This window comes from Micropterus dolomieu, linkage group LG04 (genome assembly GCF_021292245.1).
Source record: "Micropterus dolomieu isolate WLL.071019.BEF.003 ecotype Adirondacks linkage group LG04, ASM2129224v1, whole genome shotgun sequence".
Lineage (NCBI taxonomy): Eukaryota > Metazoa > Chordata > Actinopteri > Centrarchiformes > Centrarchidae > Micropterus > Micropterus dolomieu.
This window is the reverse complement of record NC_060153.1, coordinates 2,496,385-2,514,354: the sequence shown is the minus strand read 5'-3', so window position 1 is coordinate 2,514,354 and position 17,970 is coordinate 2,496,385. Positions and strand designations below refer to the sequence as shown.

Below are 17,970 nucleotides of genomic sequence, written 5' to 3'. Positions count from 1 at the left end.
GTCTAATAACCCTTTGGGCTGAAAGGAGGGGGAAAAAACTGCCTCGAGACCCACGGCAGCCAGTGGGAAAATAATTACTTTCATATCAAAACTCAGCAGGAGGCGCAGGGTCCTATAGCCCGCGGCCACTAACCTCATTCCAGCTCGGCCTTTCAAATGAATAAATTTGTTAAAGCAATAAATACAAACAGCCAGACGGACTTGAGGCCCAGCTCCGGCTCACTACACAGAGAAAAAGGGGGATTTATCTGCTGAAACATGACAAAACTCCAGCCGCTATGATCCAAGGTTCTGCCACACAGCAACCTCCCCTTTTGTTAACCTTTCCCCCTTGATATGGTCCTAGAAAGACAGTGATTCAATTTAAACAATAACTTTATTTATCAAAATGTTTACATATAAATATCATTTTCTCATTTTTACAATATCTGAGGATTTTTGTTGTGTGTAAGATGTTTACTGTAGCCTAGTTTTTGTTACAAGTTGGTCATCAAAAAAGAGAGAAAGAACCTGCTTCTAAAGGTGTTTTAGGCCTAAAGCCTGAATATGATGATGGCCACAGCTTTTTCAGGGGCCATCTGGATTGATCACACATTATGATTAAAAAATAGATGAGAATTAAGTCTCCTGATTCCTGATATGTTTTAGAGTGTCTCAGCAGAGCTTTGGGAATGTTTGAATAGTCTGAGTGGTGTTCCTGGTCCTTTGTTTATGTTTGCTCCTTGCAAGTGTTAGTCCATATCGACATCCTCTCCATCTGTTCCGGGTGTTTCTTGACAGTCTGTGTTTGTCTTGAGATGCTCGGAGAGGTCTGGAGATGCTCGGTCCTCTCTTGCACACTTCTCTTTTGCACGCAGCTCGGCAGCTTGGCAGCCATTGGATGCTGCCTCCGTTCGAACTTTCAAACTCCTCTCCTCGCTACTGTCACTGGACTGTGTGGAGCTCAGCCTGGCCAGAGCCATCTGAGCCACACTATTTGGTGGAGGAGAAACAGGGAATCTTCCAGTACTGCAGTCACCACCACACTCCTCCACATCCGCTCCGTCCGCTCTATTGCTAATGTGATTGTGGTGATGCTGCGTGTTATGCTCCATATGATCCGAGTTTAGAGGCTTAGTGACAAAGCTGGAGAGGTCAGAGGGTGCAGGGCTCCCGTCACTTGGCACACACCTCTGTCCCAGGCTGAGTCTGTTAATGCTGTTGTCCTGACACGGTGAGGCCTTCAGGGCTGTTTGGGGCACTAGAAAACCCAAGGGCTGATGGGTGATGGGGTAAAGCAAGAAGTGGCCTTTACCCACCAGTGTCCTCTGACTGGGCAATGATGGGAAGTCCAGCTGAGATTTCCGTCGAGGCGTGGCGTCAGAGAGGAGGCTCTCCACACTGAAAGGGTTGCGTTTCTGCAGGGCAGAGGACCTCGGGCCTCCAGGACTGGAACTGTGCGTGCTGCCTGGAGAAACCTGCTCCGGTTCTCCTGCGGTTCTTTGGTTTTGGTGGTTTTGTAGTTGGCTGAAGTCGTGTCGTGTTTGGTCACAGCTGGATTCAGTTTGGTGTCCTCCTGCGCCCTTTGTTGCTGGCAGTTCAATATGAATAGTCCCATTAACGCTTGAAGACTGCTGCTCACTGTCGGTGAACTGGGAGACCCCGCTGTCACTCTCTGAACCTCCGGGTGTGTGGAAGCTGTCACCTGTGAGAAGTTTGTTCTGTGACTTCAGAAGCTTCCTCTCCTGTTTCCGTTTCTTCTTCTCGGCCCGCTCTTGCTCCCGGCGTGCGATCTCCTCGGGGTCCATGGGCTCGCCGCTGCACGTGGTCGGGTGGGAGTTGTGAGCAGGCCGCCCTGGCCCTTTCTTTGTGTTCTCCTTTTTTCTCCATTTAGCACGTCGGTTTTGGAACCAAACCTATGCACACATACACAGGTGGAAAATTTACACGTGAGATGATTTTGGTTTGAAAGTAGTTTCCCACTGTGTCAATATGTGTCAAAAACCATCTATAAGGTCATATATTGATTCAGAATATTCATATCACTTTGTTTTTTGCAGTTGAATTGGGTTTAGCTCTGAAATCAGTTGATTAATTTATTAGCCAATTACAGGATATTAATTGTCGACAATTTTGATAATCAAATAATCTTCAAGGGAAAATGCCAGAGATGTGCTTGTTTTAGCTTCTCTAATATGATTTATGACCTTTCTCCTTTGAGTCATTGTAAATTAATTATCTTTGCATTTTGGACTACTGGTTGGGCAAAAAAGCTCATTCAAGACATCACCTTGGGCTTTTTACAGACCAAATAATCATAAAAACAATGGATCAATAAATCAGCAATGAAGATAGTTATTATTTGCAGCATTATTTGGGCCAACAATGATTTTGTACATTTTATAAAACTGGGACTTCGTTCATTTTAGGCTGAACCTGTAAGATCCATTACCATGAACACCTCCACATCTCCTGCAATCCAGTACAATATCACTGTATCAGTGATGATTTAATTAACATCTGTGATAATTGTAGAAGAGTTTGTGTAATTTTTTTGGGTAATTTTCCTTGGATTAATGGTTTTTTTTATAACGATTTATCCCCCTCAAGAAAATGAATACACTTAAGTAGGCTATGTCAGACAACATGTCACTTATGGTGTGTGTTTAGACAGCCTCAGACAACAACAGACCTCACACCTGCCATGACAATAAATCAGTGTCACAGTGGTTATCAGATAAGGACAAAGCCATATTGCCTACAAATCCAAACAAAATTCCACAAAGCCCTGAAACAAGTAGAACCTTTGTCCTCTGCTTTTCTGCCATGCCTATCTATGTCTTCGTTTACCGCTGCTTTAAACATCTAAAGAGTAGGTTAATAGGTCACAGAGGTGGACCAGCAGATGCAAATGTTTTGGTGTTAATTACCACCATTAAGTCTAATGAGCAAATTTGCCAGAAAGTTTACATTTAATTGTACCGTATACCCAGCCCTCCGCTCATATGGAGCTTAACACTCGCACGGCAATCCCCGGCTCTCCTCCCTCCGCGCCGAGCCAAGAGAGGGAGCGTCCCCCGCCTGAAAGCTCTCACTGCCCGGCCTCTGGGCGCGCTCACGGCCGTATGTTCGGTGCTGATAACGCCAGGAGTTTAGCATGCAGAAGTAGGATCCGCGATCATTGCATAATAAGGACGGGACACCAACATCATGTGCCACAATGGCGCTTCTTATGAATTGTTAATGTTGGTTATATCTTTCCCCCGCAAACCTGGTGATAAAGGAGCGTTAAGCAGCTTGAGGGAACAATAATCTGAGGTTTAGGAGCGAAATCCCCAAACAACATACAGCAACGGCGGGCTCTGCTTCTGTCCCGCTTTTAGGCTACTGGATGAAACCATGCATGCAGGCTCATTTAGAAATACATGAATATACGTTCAATAACATAAAATATCATAAATAGATACACAGCTTTCACATAGGCTACTAAGCAAACAGCCTACGTACTAAACATAGTCTAGCCTATATGTATTTATTTTATTATTAACGATATTATTATGTTATTATGTTATTATTATCCAATAAAATACATATCTAATCATGAAATTTCCTTTTACAAAACATTAACAAAATATAGCCTATATGTATTCTGTATTTTATTCCTTTAAAGTATAGACATTATCTTAAGCTCTTGCATATTGTTAAATTGTTATTATTATTATTATTGTTGTTGTTGTTATTATTATTGCCTATCTGTTCAATTGTGTAAATAGTTTATTAATAAAAATAGCATCATCCTAAAATATCACTGTGTTTTGTCTTAATATTATAATAATAATAATAATAATAATAATAATAATAATAATAATAATAATGGTCTAAAATGAATAGCCACATGATAATAATAGATTTGTCTTAAACCTTAAATTGAACCACATAAAAGTAAGTAAATAAAAAATAAAAGGGGTAGAATTGCAAACTGTCGAATAACTAGAACTGAATGTAAGGAAGGTTGCTAGTTACCATTTTCACCCCTTGGTTTGCTCAGTAAATAGCCTTGTTTTTATTAACCTATAAATCAATAGGTTGCCTACATGCATAATTCAAAAGAGACCCTTATATGGGATATGTTGCTAATTGACAAATAGCTATCTCAGTATGGGATAGGCCTTCGTGGGCCATCACAAAACGTAGGTTTTGTGGATTCTGGCATGGAACCTAAATCTCATCCAACAACTTGAATAAATGAATAAATGCTTCTCAAAATATATGACTCATTGCGTCATGTCTTTACCTGAACCCTGGACTCCACGAGGTCAAGCCTGAGCGCGAGCGCCTCCCGCATGAATACATCCGGATAGTGACTCTCGTTGAAAGCCTTTTCGAGCTCCTCCAGCTGCCACCCGGTGAAATTCGTCCTCGTGCGTCTCCGTTTACAACCGGGACTGTCCTTATCCTGGTCCCCAGAATCTGCAGTGGTCGACGTGTGTGTATTTGTACAAGAGTGTGTTTATGAGTGTGTGTGTGTGTGAGAGAGAGAGAGAGAGAGAGTGAGAGAGAGAGGGATGGAGAATGTCATGGCAGAATTTGCTTGCAAAGCACCAGTTTAGTGTAAAACTGACCGCTGTCACACCTTCTGTTTTCACATATTTTGTTGCTGGTGGACTCAACAAACAACAAAGATAGGCTTATTTAAAGCTATTTTAGGCTATATAGGCTAGAGCCTATATTTACAAATATTCCCAATAATTACAAAATTCAGTTTTGATCATGTCATAGCCTATCAGCAGCCAGTGGGTTATTATTATGTCATGAAGAAATTGTTACCTTTATTTTAACATTGAGTGCAGTTTTACAGTAAAATATTAGCCTGCACATGAACTTTTTTTCATTTCTTTTTAAATTAACCAAGCCCCAAAACTTTTAAACAGCACCTACACTGGCTTTCTCGTTTAAAATCTGTCATAAAAGCCTGAAAAAGTATTTAAGTTAGCCTCAAAATCCACACAAAATTGCCTTATTTGTCCGTAAAACAAGCTACTCACATGTATTACACTTCCTTTAACAATGCATTGTTTCCACGCAGGTTTATTAATAAGACAATAGACTAAAATATCCATGCCTACCTGAGAGTTTGAAATGCTGGCTGTCGGGCGAGAGCAGCGAGTTGGAGCTGACCACCGAGGCCGAGCAGGAGCCGTTAAGTAATCCGTCTATAGAGAAGGGGACGGCGGCAGCGGACTGCAGCTGGTGCCCGCTGGCGAGCTCGTAGACGTGCTGGTGATGATGGTGGTGGTGATGGGGGCCGAGTGCGTACGGGAAGCCCACCAGCCCGCCCAAGGAGCCTCCGAACTGGGCGTGAGGATGCTCGAGTACCCGACTGTCCATGCTCGCCCGGGCTGCGGCGGGGCCGAAGTGAAGATGCAGAGGGAGGCAGTGTGGCTGAACATGCAGTCAAAAAAAGTCAGGGAGAGGAGGAAGAAGCTGCTAAGAGGAAGAGGTGGAGGTGAAGGCGGAGGGGGAGAGAAGGGAACCCAGGCAGACGGCCGTCTCCCGCGGCCACGGTACGTTCTGGACTGAAGCAGCGGAGACGGGGCTATACGAGGTATTTCAGGTTTACGATCCAGCCGAGATGTCAACCCTGCTCTTTCTCTCTGCGAGCCAGCTCATTAGGACTCCTCCATCTGCACGCGGGGCCAATAAGAAACGTTAATCGTCCTGTGACGTCAGAGACGCGGTTAATGGAGTAACGGAAGGCAGAGCACGAGGAAAAAAAGAGAAAGAGAGAGAAGGTTTTTTTTTTTTTCCTTCCCGGATCGATCGCTAATTACACCTCGCGCGGTCCTTTAATTCAGCCCTGTCAAAACAATGAGGACGAGGCTAAACCGGCGCGTGGAAATAGCCAAGTGATTGATAGGCCGACTCCATTAAACTCTCAGGAAAATAACCTGCATGTTTTACATTTAGAGAAAAACACATTTTCTTCTAACTTTAAGAAGCAACGCCGCTTTCCTTTCTCCGTGTCTATTCTCTTCTCTCACGTGCGTGCGCGCGCTCCCGCATCATGCGTGTTTAAGTGTTTTACAGGGGCATTCAGGGCCAGATTGATCCAATAACAGCGCCTTTATCATCCCCCCTTTTCCTGAGCTGTCACATCGCATTTTAAACTACAAGCCTCTCTCCATCTCCCAGACTCCCCCCTCCACCACCGCCACCGTCTCTCTCTCTCTCTCTCTCTCTCTCTCTCTCTCTCGCACGCATAGCCTACACACACAAATCCAGTGTGTGAGGCGTCCTAAGCCAAATTCCGCATCATTTTCTCGATTTTTCACCTGAACAGCTTACACCGATGAAAAGTTGTAAATGACGAACTTGGTCTGTAGCTCTACATGATGTGACGTTTCCGAGAATTCAATACTCGCCACACACGCAGGCTTAATTCAGCTTTAACTGTGCATCTGTCCTTACAGGACCGTGATACTTTTAACTCATGAGTCCATTATTTAGGCAGATTATTTGCAGTTTTTGCTGGTTTCCTCAAACAAAGTGATGTAGCATTAAAAGAGAGAGAGAAAGAGAGAGGGGGCAAACCAAGGCATGCATCTGGGAATGCTTTTCAAGTTTTAATTAGACTAATATTTAGCCTATAATACAGCACTTTTTAAAACACACAAAAGGAAAGGACCGTAACCTGTAAACAATAGGCATATATCTAATTAATCATGATAATATATAATTAACATTTATAAGCTTTACAGGTTATTAATCATGAGAAGGTCCAATTCTGTTCTGGAGCTTTCATAGCCTATCACACACTGGGCTAACCACCTGCTGATGAAGATCATGTGATGTGATCGCTGGCTCCCCAACAGCTACCATGGATCTTGAGGTGAGATCGTTTTGTTGTTATGTTTTCAAGGTCAATAATTAACTTTAAATTCAGTTATTAGGCTAACTAACAGAGACCCAAAATGGGCAGTGTCCACCCAGTGAATTTCATTACTCTCTTCCTCTACCAATAGATGGAAGTAGAGAGCAGTGCAAATTAACTTAAAGTAAGCTCTGTATTTAAAGTCAATATAATAATGTATTAATTTTAATGAATACATGTTTCCTTGTGCCACCCATTATGATCCAAATAGGATTAAACTGCTTCATTAATAGTTTTATGCTAATAGGTTTGGTTTAATGCTATTAGGTTGAATCAGGTGCGCCTATGGTCTTTTTCTGAGAAAAGGAACAAATAAAAGATAAACAAGTAAAAGAACTTCTTATGCAATGAAAAGTAGGATAATAGTTGTAGAATCCTAACAAATGTGAAATACAAAACCACAGAATAAAAAGCAAAAACACACAGATGACTGTTTTACATTTGCTATAATTCTGCAATTATTGATGAGTATATTATATTTACACATAAATATTTATGTATTGTAATTACATTTGAACTCAGGTTTGTGTTCCTGTCAGTGTTGTGCCTCTTCTTTGAACAACATCTCTTCAGTTGATCTTCTTCTTGAATGTCCACCAAATAGACACAAAGCCTCATATAGTATAGTCTCATTAACTAAAGAATTACAATAAAAAAACAAGCAAAATGGAGTTAGTGGCCCCTGGTGGTGTTAAGTAAACCACTATTATTCCTCCACCTTGTACAATTTAAAAAACCTTGCAACAACTAATCATCGTTGGTCAGAAGACCAAACAGAACAAGCATGAAAATGCACTTCTCTTTTTTGTCATCTTTTACTGCTCTGACTCCTACAATAGACACAAAATTATTCTTAATGATGATCATTATTAGCAGTCGTGTTGAATAATTTTTACTGTTGGGTCAAAGTATTGGGATTTTAAAAAGGGATGAAATGGCCTTCACTGTAACAGACAAGGGGATTGGCATCTTTGGGTCAGATGGGAAAACTCATAGCCTATATGTAATCAATGGGTCACTGTGGGTTCTTCTAAGAGGGTTTGTAACAGCAATTTCAGTGGTAATACTTTTTTACTTTTACTCATATCTTGGACAATCAGGAAGGAAACACCTTTACTACGTGTACGCTCATGTTAATAAAGATGTCACTGGATGGACAATTGGGTTACCATTTTTATCAATACACAGTTACAGAAAAAACATGTAAGTAACAGACAGACAAATGTCAGTTTTAATTAAAGTGGCACTGACTTAAGCAAGACTTTCGCTGGAATTATCCTACTTCACCAGGCCGCATGTGGTCGGCGGGGGTGGGGGGGTGGGGTGGGGGGGGGTGGGGGTTGCATGGCTGTTGAAATTTGGGAGATGTATCTTCAGAGAAGCACAGAGTCCAGAGTCCAGCGCCACACTGGCAGCTGTGTGAGGTTAAACTGTTGAGCTAAATGCTCACTGAACATTTCATGCAAACATGCTCAGAATGACTTTGCTACTATGCTGATGTTTAGCAGGTATAAAGTTGACCATGTTCACCATCTTAGTATATTAAGTTTGCTAAGTAGCAGCTGAGGAATATCATTAATTTCGCAGTATTTGGTGATAAACCAAAAGTACTGAGTAGATTAAAATGTTGACCTGATGATGGTGCTTGATGAAAATTTAAGTGATGAAAGTTAATATAGTTGATCCTGTGGGGGACATGAATTTCATGGCACTCCATCCAATAGTTGTCAAGACATTTAATTCAAAACCACAGATGTCAAACTCATGGTAGCACTAAAGGAAAAGCAGGGGATCACCAAAGTTATTAGAATTTATCCTCTGGAGACCATCCATGTCTGTATAAAATCTAATGCTGAGCCATCTAGTTGATGGGATATTTCAGTCTAGACCAAAGTGGTGGACCTACTAGCCGGCTGAATTTGCCATTCATTGCTATAAGTGGTGTTGGTGTGGCTAGAAATTCAACTGAAGAATTTACAATATAATGAAATGATGAAGTGGAATTTGATTGGTTCTTTTCTAGAAAACAAGTTTAAAACTTGTTAATCAAAATTTAGTTGGAGGCCCCTCTGACTGTCGTGTGTTCTCACACAGCTCTTTTTTTAAAATAAGAACTGACAAAGCTTTCTTATTTTCTTAAACCTGCCATGTTTATTGTTCAGCACAAAACACCAAAGCAAATTGCTTAAACCTACTTGGCAATAAAGCTGATTCTGAGGAAAAACTATATAATAATATACTCTATATTAATATATCTACTATGTTTGATGTCAAACAGGAAAAATATTCAGTTCAATTAAATTTAATTTATATAACGCAGTATATAACAGTTATGTCATGATACCACCAGTGCTACTGAGCTTAATGGCAGTACAAGGCCCAGTAGACACTGATGAACTTAATGCTGAACAAAATAACTGAAAGACATGATTCTGACTGACCAAAGCTCAATTCTTTAATAACAGCCAAACAAGAGTTTAAGAGACAAAACTACAAAACAGTAGACAGCATCATTTTGTATGAATATGTCAATCAGCTTCTTTATGAGTGATCTAGAAATTTAATGATACGGAAGACCTCTTCTGTATGAGTGTCTTTTTGGAAGTCTAAATGTCTCCGTAAACTTCTGCTGGTCCCCTGCTCATCACATCAACGTGTAAATGGTCATTAAGGACTGATGGCCAGTCAGCTGGATCCACTGGAGGAGTAGATACTGGAGAGCCAGGTGTGGTGGTAACATGATGGTACTGGTCTCGACTTCAATAGGCAGACCTTTAGAGGTAGACCTTTGGGGAAGATGAACACAAAAAAGTAATACATTTTAGTAAGTTGGCATGTTCATACGTTGGGTGTTCCTGGAGGAATAATTGTTAATTTATTCTTGATGTAGGCCTAAACCAACCAGAACTGTCAGCTTCTCGGATGATACCAAAGACCGAGGTTGGGGTGGAGGTTGGACCTGCTATGAAATAATAAACAAATATAAAATAAATTGACTGAACTGAAATTACTTGAATTGAAATGATCCGTCAAATCTGAAGGATCTTTTAATGCAAGACATTCTTTAAGAGTTTGATGCCATCTCCTTTTAAAAAGTGACATTAGATAACATGTCTTTTCAACACTGGTTGCTTTGAAGGATAATAACGTTGCTCCAGAATAGTCCTTTAAAACAGCTGCTACACACTCCCACATGACAGATTTGATTTATAAGCAAAGAACAGGACACCTCTTTAGGCTTCTTGGGTGACATGTGACCGTGTTCTACACTAGTTCTACATAACCTTAATACTATACCAATTTTATGCAGTTTGTAAAAGTTGTAATGCTAATCGTGATTAGCACATTAGCATGTTAGCCAGTGTAACGTTAGCATTATTAAGACCGGCGTGGCTAAGGTTAACTTAAGATGTTCAGTACAGGCATCAGAAAATGGAACCTGTGAGTTTACATACCTTTATCTTCCTATTTTTCAAGCCTATTCCTTTGTCTTTTCTTCATGTCCAGAAGACATGGCTGACACAGCATTACGTGTGACATCACACGGTCAGTCAGTGTCAGGAGTCACGGGGAGGTCCAAGCGAGCTGACCCTTCAGGGCAGCTGATTTTCCATAATGTAAAAGCTAAAGTAATAACTACTGTGCTTATGATGATGTGTAATATAGAGAGCTGTATTTAATTTAATTTAATTATTTTACGTTCCTTTTTTCAGTGAATATTTTCCACCACTAGCAAGCAGTGACTGTAGGGGGCCCTGCCACCGCAAAGGTCGCTTAGCGGCCTGGCTGGCTCTGAACACTACCCTTCCCAATAACCAACAAAACCATTTTAACAAAACTGAATACAACATGATATTGTGAGTAATATGTGGTGTCTGTCTGGTGGAGATTTAAAAAAAAAAAGAAGAGAAGATTACTGCAATCAAAATTTCAAGTTATCCTATCGAGTTAAGGGTCTTGTCTAATGCAGGGGAAATGGTGCTCGAATTGAAGTGTGCATTGGAAAATGAAAGGTTTTAAAATGTACAATCATGGCACAGGCCAGAAGCAACTGTGTCCAGGTGGACATCTTTGGGGAAGCGATGGAGGGAGGGAGAGAAAGATTATACATATAAATTGTAAATGGTGTCGCAGGGGCCAAATCTTGCCCGAGGCGGTGACTGCTTCATTTTGTGTTAAATTTCTTGACAGAAAGCCACCCGCGTGCTGGTGAATACTGAATGGTAATCAGAGCTGGTTGAATAAGTGCCTCCCCCTCCCGCTTCCATTACTGTGAATTAATTCGACTTTATTTATCCAATTTCTGGAGCTGACAGAATGTTAATTTGAGTTGAGATTTCTCTCTGCTGTTCTGCCTGTGACCCGTAGCCCTGGGATTGGCGTGTTGTAATAACCTGAATCTTTCACCAGAAGCTCCGATAATTGTTACCTTATTAGCATGTAAATTGTTTAATTAATATTATTATGAAGAACCATATAATCCCTCAGTTACTTGACCCTGAGTCCACACACGAGCAGGCTTTCTGCATTTCAATGTCTAGTTTTTAAATGGACTCTTTAATGTTGGCTGGTTGTGGGGCTGTTATAAACCCCCTTTCCCCAATCTTAGTGCAACTTTGAACGGCTTCAGAGGCGCTTTTGATGTCACCCCGTCTCTATCTCTCTCTCCTGCTCTCTCTATCCCCTTTTTATTTCTTTGCTGCTCTTTCTGATGTGTATTTATTTTCCTGCTGCCATTTTTGAACATCAAAACCCAACGCCTTCTTGTCATTTGCTTATAAAAGCTCTGTTTAAAAAGCCCCCCTCCTTCCACTTTCCCAGTGGCTCTGTGAGCCAAACACATGCAGTGCTCGATGAAAAGCAGCCCTTGACATGAGGTCCTAAGAGACCGCAGCATTTAAATTCGCTTTTCTTCCTTCCTCCTCCTTTTTTTGCTGGGCACGAGTGACATTGTCAGATGCTAGCTTTAATTAATTTGATAATAAGATGGGCGACTCACATACAGGCCAGGGTTTGGCTTGCTTTGCCTCCGGCCTTCCTCCCCTCTCTCATCTCTCTGTGCAGGCAACATAACCAATCCTGCCCTGAAAATACAAGACAACATTGGTCCTCACTAAGCTTCTTCTGTTGTCATTCCAAGATCTAAGGTAGGCTATGTTGACACTTGAAATACTTTTTTAATTTGGTCAAAATAGACGTCAGAAGCACTGTGGAGTCGCAGGGAGTCCCCAAAAAGAGCAGCAGACCACTTTTACTCGGTGCTTGAAGCCTGTACTCTTCTCTGACCTCTCTATATCATGTTCTCTGGGCGATTTATAATGACCCTAAATAAACTGCGTTACCCAGGGGGCGCTGTGCTCATCTGTTCTTTTTCTTGCCTGCCTACTTTTCTATGTTAGCTTCTAGCTCACTAGCAAGTTGCACAGGGCACTGCAAATTAAACAAGGACCCCCGTGTGTCGAAGTGGGTGTCATTGTTTACAACTTTGATGAGAGGATGAGGCAGAACTGTTTCAAAAAGTGAAAAAAAATACAATGAGAGTGAATAGCAAGAACAACAATATCAGTTAAACTATGTGTTCTCTCCAAGTTTGATGTCAGCAAATAACAGTAATGTTAAGTTGATGTGCTCTCTCTCTTTCTTGCCAACCTAGCAGGGCATCTCTTGGTCTGTCTGTGTCTTGCTTGCGTGTTGTGACTTTGTGAGAGTGAAATACAACTATTTATTACGTTTGATAAACGCCAACAGAACTCGTGCTTTCCAGCAGTGACCTCTGCGGGGACCAGTCCAGACAATATGTGGACGTGAAGGCACATAGGCGTACATCATTTTACAGCAACATAATGACAACTCTGAACTTATGCAAGATGGAGAGCAATGGATTGAAATTGACCATTGATTAAATATTGAATATATTATGTTAACGTATAATGTTGATTAGCTGGGCAATATGGATGCACATCTCTCAGTAAATATTAACCATTAAATATTCAGCCAAGCCGGGGTATAAATAGTAGCCTATTTTATATTTGAAAATGTATAAATGTAAAGAATGCAGCTGATAAAATGAATAACTATCATTAGTGGTGTGCTTAAGTTTGTTAGTAGATGATATGCTGGATCATCAGCCAGTACAAGCAGTAATATTAGTAATATTCACTAATCTGATTCATTAAATACTGTATATTGTTTGTTTATACCTCATTCTCTTCTATATAGGTGTAATTATTCTTAGACAGATGGAGCTGACTGTTTAAAAGGAGGGAGGATTGTTGGTGGGAGCACTGGGGTGTCATGTGTGACTGTGTGGAAGTGGCAAATGGTTTACATGGGTCATAGGTCAGGTAGGAGGGCCCCATAGCAGAATATAGCTTTGAGCCCCAGGGAGGTCAGGACCAGCTCGGACGGCCTGTCTGAGTAACATTACACTAACCTTACAATAATTTTTTAATAATGAATTATTTTAATGGTTGCTGCTCTAATAAAAGAAATGGTTGTCCCCTTGGTTAAATACATGTACATCAGCAATATATCCTAGTATTTTTAATTCACTGAAGGAACTCAGAATGTGATACTCAGTGATTTGCTGATACACATGCCGATTCACACTCTAGCATGAATAAAGGCAGCACTTCTGTTTTTCCACTTCAAGCACTGCTTTCACTTTTTTGAGCTGATGTATGAATGAACTCTGGTATTTTTCTGGTCCATAATTAAACAAATGTTCATGTCATTACAGTACCAAACATAATGACAGACAACCTCTAGCTGGTTCCTCCTCGGTACCCCTCTTATATGTATTTGTGTCTCATTACATGATATATCTCTAATTATATATGTTTGTATTGCTCCTGACTAAAATGCTGGCACATTCACACTGCTATAATTCTAATGTGATTTCAGCAGAGATGTGGACATCAATATTTGCAGAGTGTATTATAGTCTTTGGAAATGTGTCAGTCTGTAAGCATGTTTTAATGTCTGTCCCTCACACACCCTTGAGAAGTCTGTTTTAGCCCCTAACCTCACTGAATTCCGCAGTTGTCTTTTCATGGCTCTCTGCAGGTACTTACTGCATATTTGGGGGTAACTTCTGCAGTTGAAACAAACTAAGATAATAACCTGGCCTTTGCCAGTTAGGTTAAGTGGAGATGCTTATCAATAAGCTGCCATAAGAATAAATAGCCAAACATACATGTACTGCATTCAGTTGGTCCACTATTTTGGTCCAGACCGAATTAACAACTACTGGATGTATTGCCATGAAATGTTCTACAGACAGTCATTGTCCAAAGACTTTGGTAATCCCCTGAATGATTCTATAGCGCTTACATCAGGCCAAAATTAAAATTTCTCCAAGACTTTGGTTTCTCACCAAATAATGACATGGCTAATTTGCTAAATGTCAGCATGTTAGCATTGTCATTATAAGCATGTTATTATGCTTATGTTAGCATTTAGCTCATGAACCGTGGTGCCTAAGAACAACCTCACAGAGCCCTTAGCATGGCTGTAGACTCTTAGTCTTGATAGATTATCTATAGTGCCAGCTATCATCATCATTTACCAGCTATGGCCCACATCATGATCAGCTACAGGCACACAGTTTGCCCTGGGTTAATCAGTTTGCACACAGTTTTTTACCACACAGATTTATAATATTTGCTCAAAAGCACCTCAGCTATGGGTCCTGAGGGAGGGATGTGTTTTAGTCTGTTACTTCTTCACCTTTTTTCCTTCCAGTCCAGGAACATTCTAATCAAGCTACACCTCCCTCATATTTCGGACTCCATATATACTGTGTAAGGGTCAAAGCTACACTTGTGACTACCCATTAGCAAATAAGCTCATGCTATTCATCCAATTTCTAACCAAAGTCAATTTGAGACAAGGGGTATTTAAGGTTGAGGTTAGAATTTATTTGATTATGATATTTATTTTTATGCTCACTTTAGAATTTAATTATGGTGTGTTCTTAGCACACATCTGTGTCCAGAAAAGGTTTGAAAGGAACAAGGTAACCAGTTAACATACTGTTTTTCACCTGAGGTCCCCTGTCCTGTGGGGATAAATGCCCTTAACAATCAAACATGTCCCTCAGTTACATTCAAATTGCCATAAAGATATAGAAACACCATGCATTCAGACAAAACTCCCCAGGTGCCCAAGAAACCTCATTTTCCTCTCATTTTTACCCCAAACATGGCTGATAGAGAAAAAAAATAATACTCTGACCATGTAGGTTACTGCATGGTAAGTCTCTGTTGAGACACAAAACCCTTAATATGCCTCTTGAGAGGAGGAATCCAGTCACATTTATTTTTTAATTAGCAAACTTAGGTGAAGCAGTGGAGAGTTAATTACTCAATTACTGCGAACAAGTAAATTTTTAACTATCTGAAATGAAGTCAGTCATTATTTAGGCGATTGGCTGATAATTAAGAGTCTAATCTAAATTAATTGTTGGGAGGCAGTTTTTGATCCTGCAGTGTGCCTTGTGCAGACTAAAACCAGGAAAGGGTGCAATTCCAATTAAATGTGAAGGGATTTATTGTATTGATGTTTTGTTTTTTTTCTTCCACAAATCTTTTTCCTGACACATAATGGACACTTTGATAATTTAGAAAAGGAAAGCACCAATTTCCAAGCCAGTGCGTTTTAGCTCCTTCTCTCCACGCAATTAGAAACTTTTCCTCCATCTAATTATCAGCGTAATTGTGCGTCTGACAGAATATTGGGAGCAAATGCAAAGTGTGATTGATTTAAAGTTCTTTAATTCACCTCTTGTTTAATGGATTAAACATGATGCCTTTAAAATCGGAGTCCATGTAAAAAAAAAAAGCTAAACTTCCTCTGGAGCAATAATTCCATTTCAATTAAAAGTGACTTATCACCTTTTCCTAAAACGTGCTTAATATGCCAAAAATGTTCAATGCTTGAAAGAGTCCAAAATTCCATTTTAATTGTTATCAGCGAGTCGGATCTCCCCCTCTCCCTCCCTCTTTCTTATGACGACCACCCCCCACCCCACCGTCCTTTTTTTTCCTTGGCTGTCTTGGCACAAGCCGTACGGAAATAGACCTAATTAACCCCCCTTCCCCACAGGGAAATCCGCTATGCAAATTAACATTTTCAAAATATAGTAATGATATAACTTGAAAAATGGTGACGCCAGTTTTTCACACACTGACTCCAAATATTTGCATATACATTTTAGCAGCCCAATAAATACTTTTCATCTCTTGATCATCTGGACGTGTGTGTGTGTGTGTGTGTGTGTGTGTGTGTGTGTGTGTGTGTGTGTGTGTGTGTGTATATGTGGTGGTAGTGGTGGACGGGTGGGGGTTAAAACAAATGCTCAGATCTGATGGGCACAGAGGAAGAATGGATCAGCCATACTCGGCCACTGGCTGGCTACTGGAGCCCAATAAAACCATCTGCTGGGAGTGAAACGGTGGAGGGGTAGATGGAAGGAGGAGAAAGTCCCTCCCTTCCTCCCTCCACCCAGAGCTCAGCTTAAAGCCGCTCTGTAAACGAGCAAAGATATTTTAATTAGGAAGCAAGTTCACAAGCATCTCATTTAAATCACTTTAATGAATAGCTCAGTCAGAGTAGCCCGTGTGCACTAAAATGAAAGGACAGATGCTGCTTGAAACAAAGGTGTTTTCTTTGGTGCTTCCGCCATGTTTTGTTTTCTCAACTCACCAGGGTCCTCATGTCTCCTAACCCTTATAATTTCACACACACACCATTTTAGTTTACTTAGTTTTTAAATATATTCAATCTAATGCAAATACTGTTGTTTCTTGTTCCACCTGCTTGTACTATAACATTTGGTTCACACAAGGTTAACCTTGAGTAGGCCAGAACACCCAATACAGTAATCACATTTATAAGAGAAAATAATAATGTGTAGGCTGCACTTCATTTGCTGCACCCATTTATTTTTGATTTCCTTAGAGTTGATTTGTTGATTCAAGCATAATTATTCCTGAAAGATATGTGTAAATGCACCCTTAAGACTTTAGATTTATATTCTTTATTTGGACACATAATTCATAAGTGAAGGCATTGCACATAGCGGCACTGGTTAAATAAGTCTACAAAGCTTGCAAGTCTTCAAATTGCCAAAAAGTTAGTGTGTGACTAACAATATATTATCAATTGCTAATTCCCATCAGTTCATTGAATGTAATACTAACTCTGTAAATGTTTTCGAAGCAAGTATAAAATTCCTCTCCAAATGGAACAAGAAATAAGAAGCGTTTTCTCTGTGTACATTGTACACTGGGTAAGATGATAGTCTCATCACTGTAAAACACACATAATTACTTATATGGTAGATTAAATAAAAGTGAAGCAATGACTTTGGTCACTCAGTGGGACTTTTGATGCTTTGAGGGGTTATTTGAGCCAAACCAACACATTCACACGTTTTCATGGGTTTGCCAGTTTTGTAATCAACGCAACCTGACTAGATTAGCATGACTACTTTTGTACTATGTATTTTTTAGCTTAATGTAAGAAAGTATATGTCTACAAGTTGGCTAGCTCAATCAGATGGGCTACACCAGAGATTCATCTTGGGCTGTGCAAATGTAAGCAGAATAAGATACTTTGGTTACATATTCATATACATTTCCCCCCAAAATATCTTTACTACTAGTCAATCTTTCGGTGATCCTCCCACAACAATGTCATTTTGAGTTTTCACACACATGGGCTCCTGCAACCCTGCATTACTTTACAGAAACCTGCAAGGCAAGGCAAGGCAAGTTTATTTGTATAGCACATTTCAACAACAAGGTCATTCAAAGTGCTTTACATAAAACATAAAAGCAACGGGGAAATATAAAAAAGTTTAAAAGCAACATAGGGAAATTGAAAAAAAAAACCCACATTAAAACAGGGTAAAACAGGACAGTAAAAGTTACAGTGCAGTGTACAATCAGGGTTAAAAGAGTAAAATGGAAAATAAAAACAGGCTGAGGGGTTGAGCAAATGACTGAGTTACAGTTATTTTGAAAAGAGAATAAACAGAGAAGTACACTTAATCTACT

The 17,970-nt window shown here is 40.3% G+C and overlaps 1 protein-coding gene and 1 long non-coding RNA gene across 2 annotated transcripts; both read right to left on the bottom strand.

Moving 5' to 3' along the window:
- Positions 1-453: 453 nt before the first annotated feature.
- On the bottom strand, positions 454-5,367 carry LOC123970131 (homeobox protein unc-4 homolog). Its single transcript, XM_046048017.1, has 3 exons — positions 5,106-5,367; positions 4,274-4,449; positions 454-1,895 (listed from the first exon to the last, which is right to left on the bottom strand). The coding sequence occupies exons 1-3, from the start codon at positions 5,365-5,367 to the stop codon at positions 732-734; spliced, it is 1,602 nt and encodes a 533-aa protein (XP_045903973.1). The 3' UTR covers positions 454-731.
- A 3,973-nt stretch (positions 5,368-9,340) lies between these two features.
- On the bottom strand, positions 9,341-10,498 carry LOC123970433. The gene is made up of 3 exons (XR_006824979.1): positions 10,366-10,498; positions 9,813-9,872; positions 9,341-9,696 (listed from the first exon to the last, which is right to left on the bottom strand). It is a non-coding gene; the product is annotated as an uncharacterized LOC123970433 (long non-coding RNA).
- Positions 10,499-17,970: the final 7,472 nt, after the last annotated feature.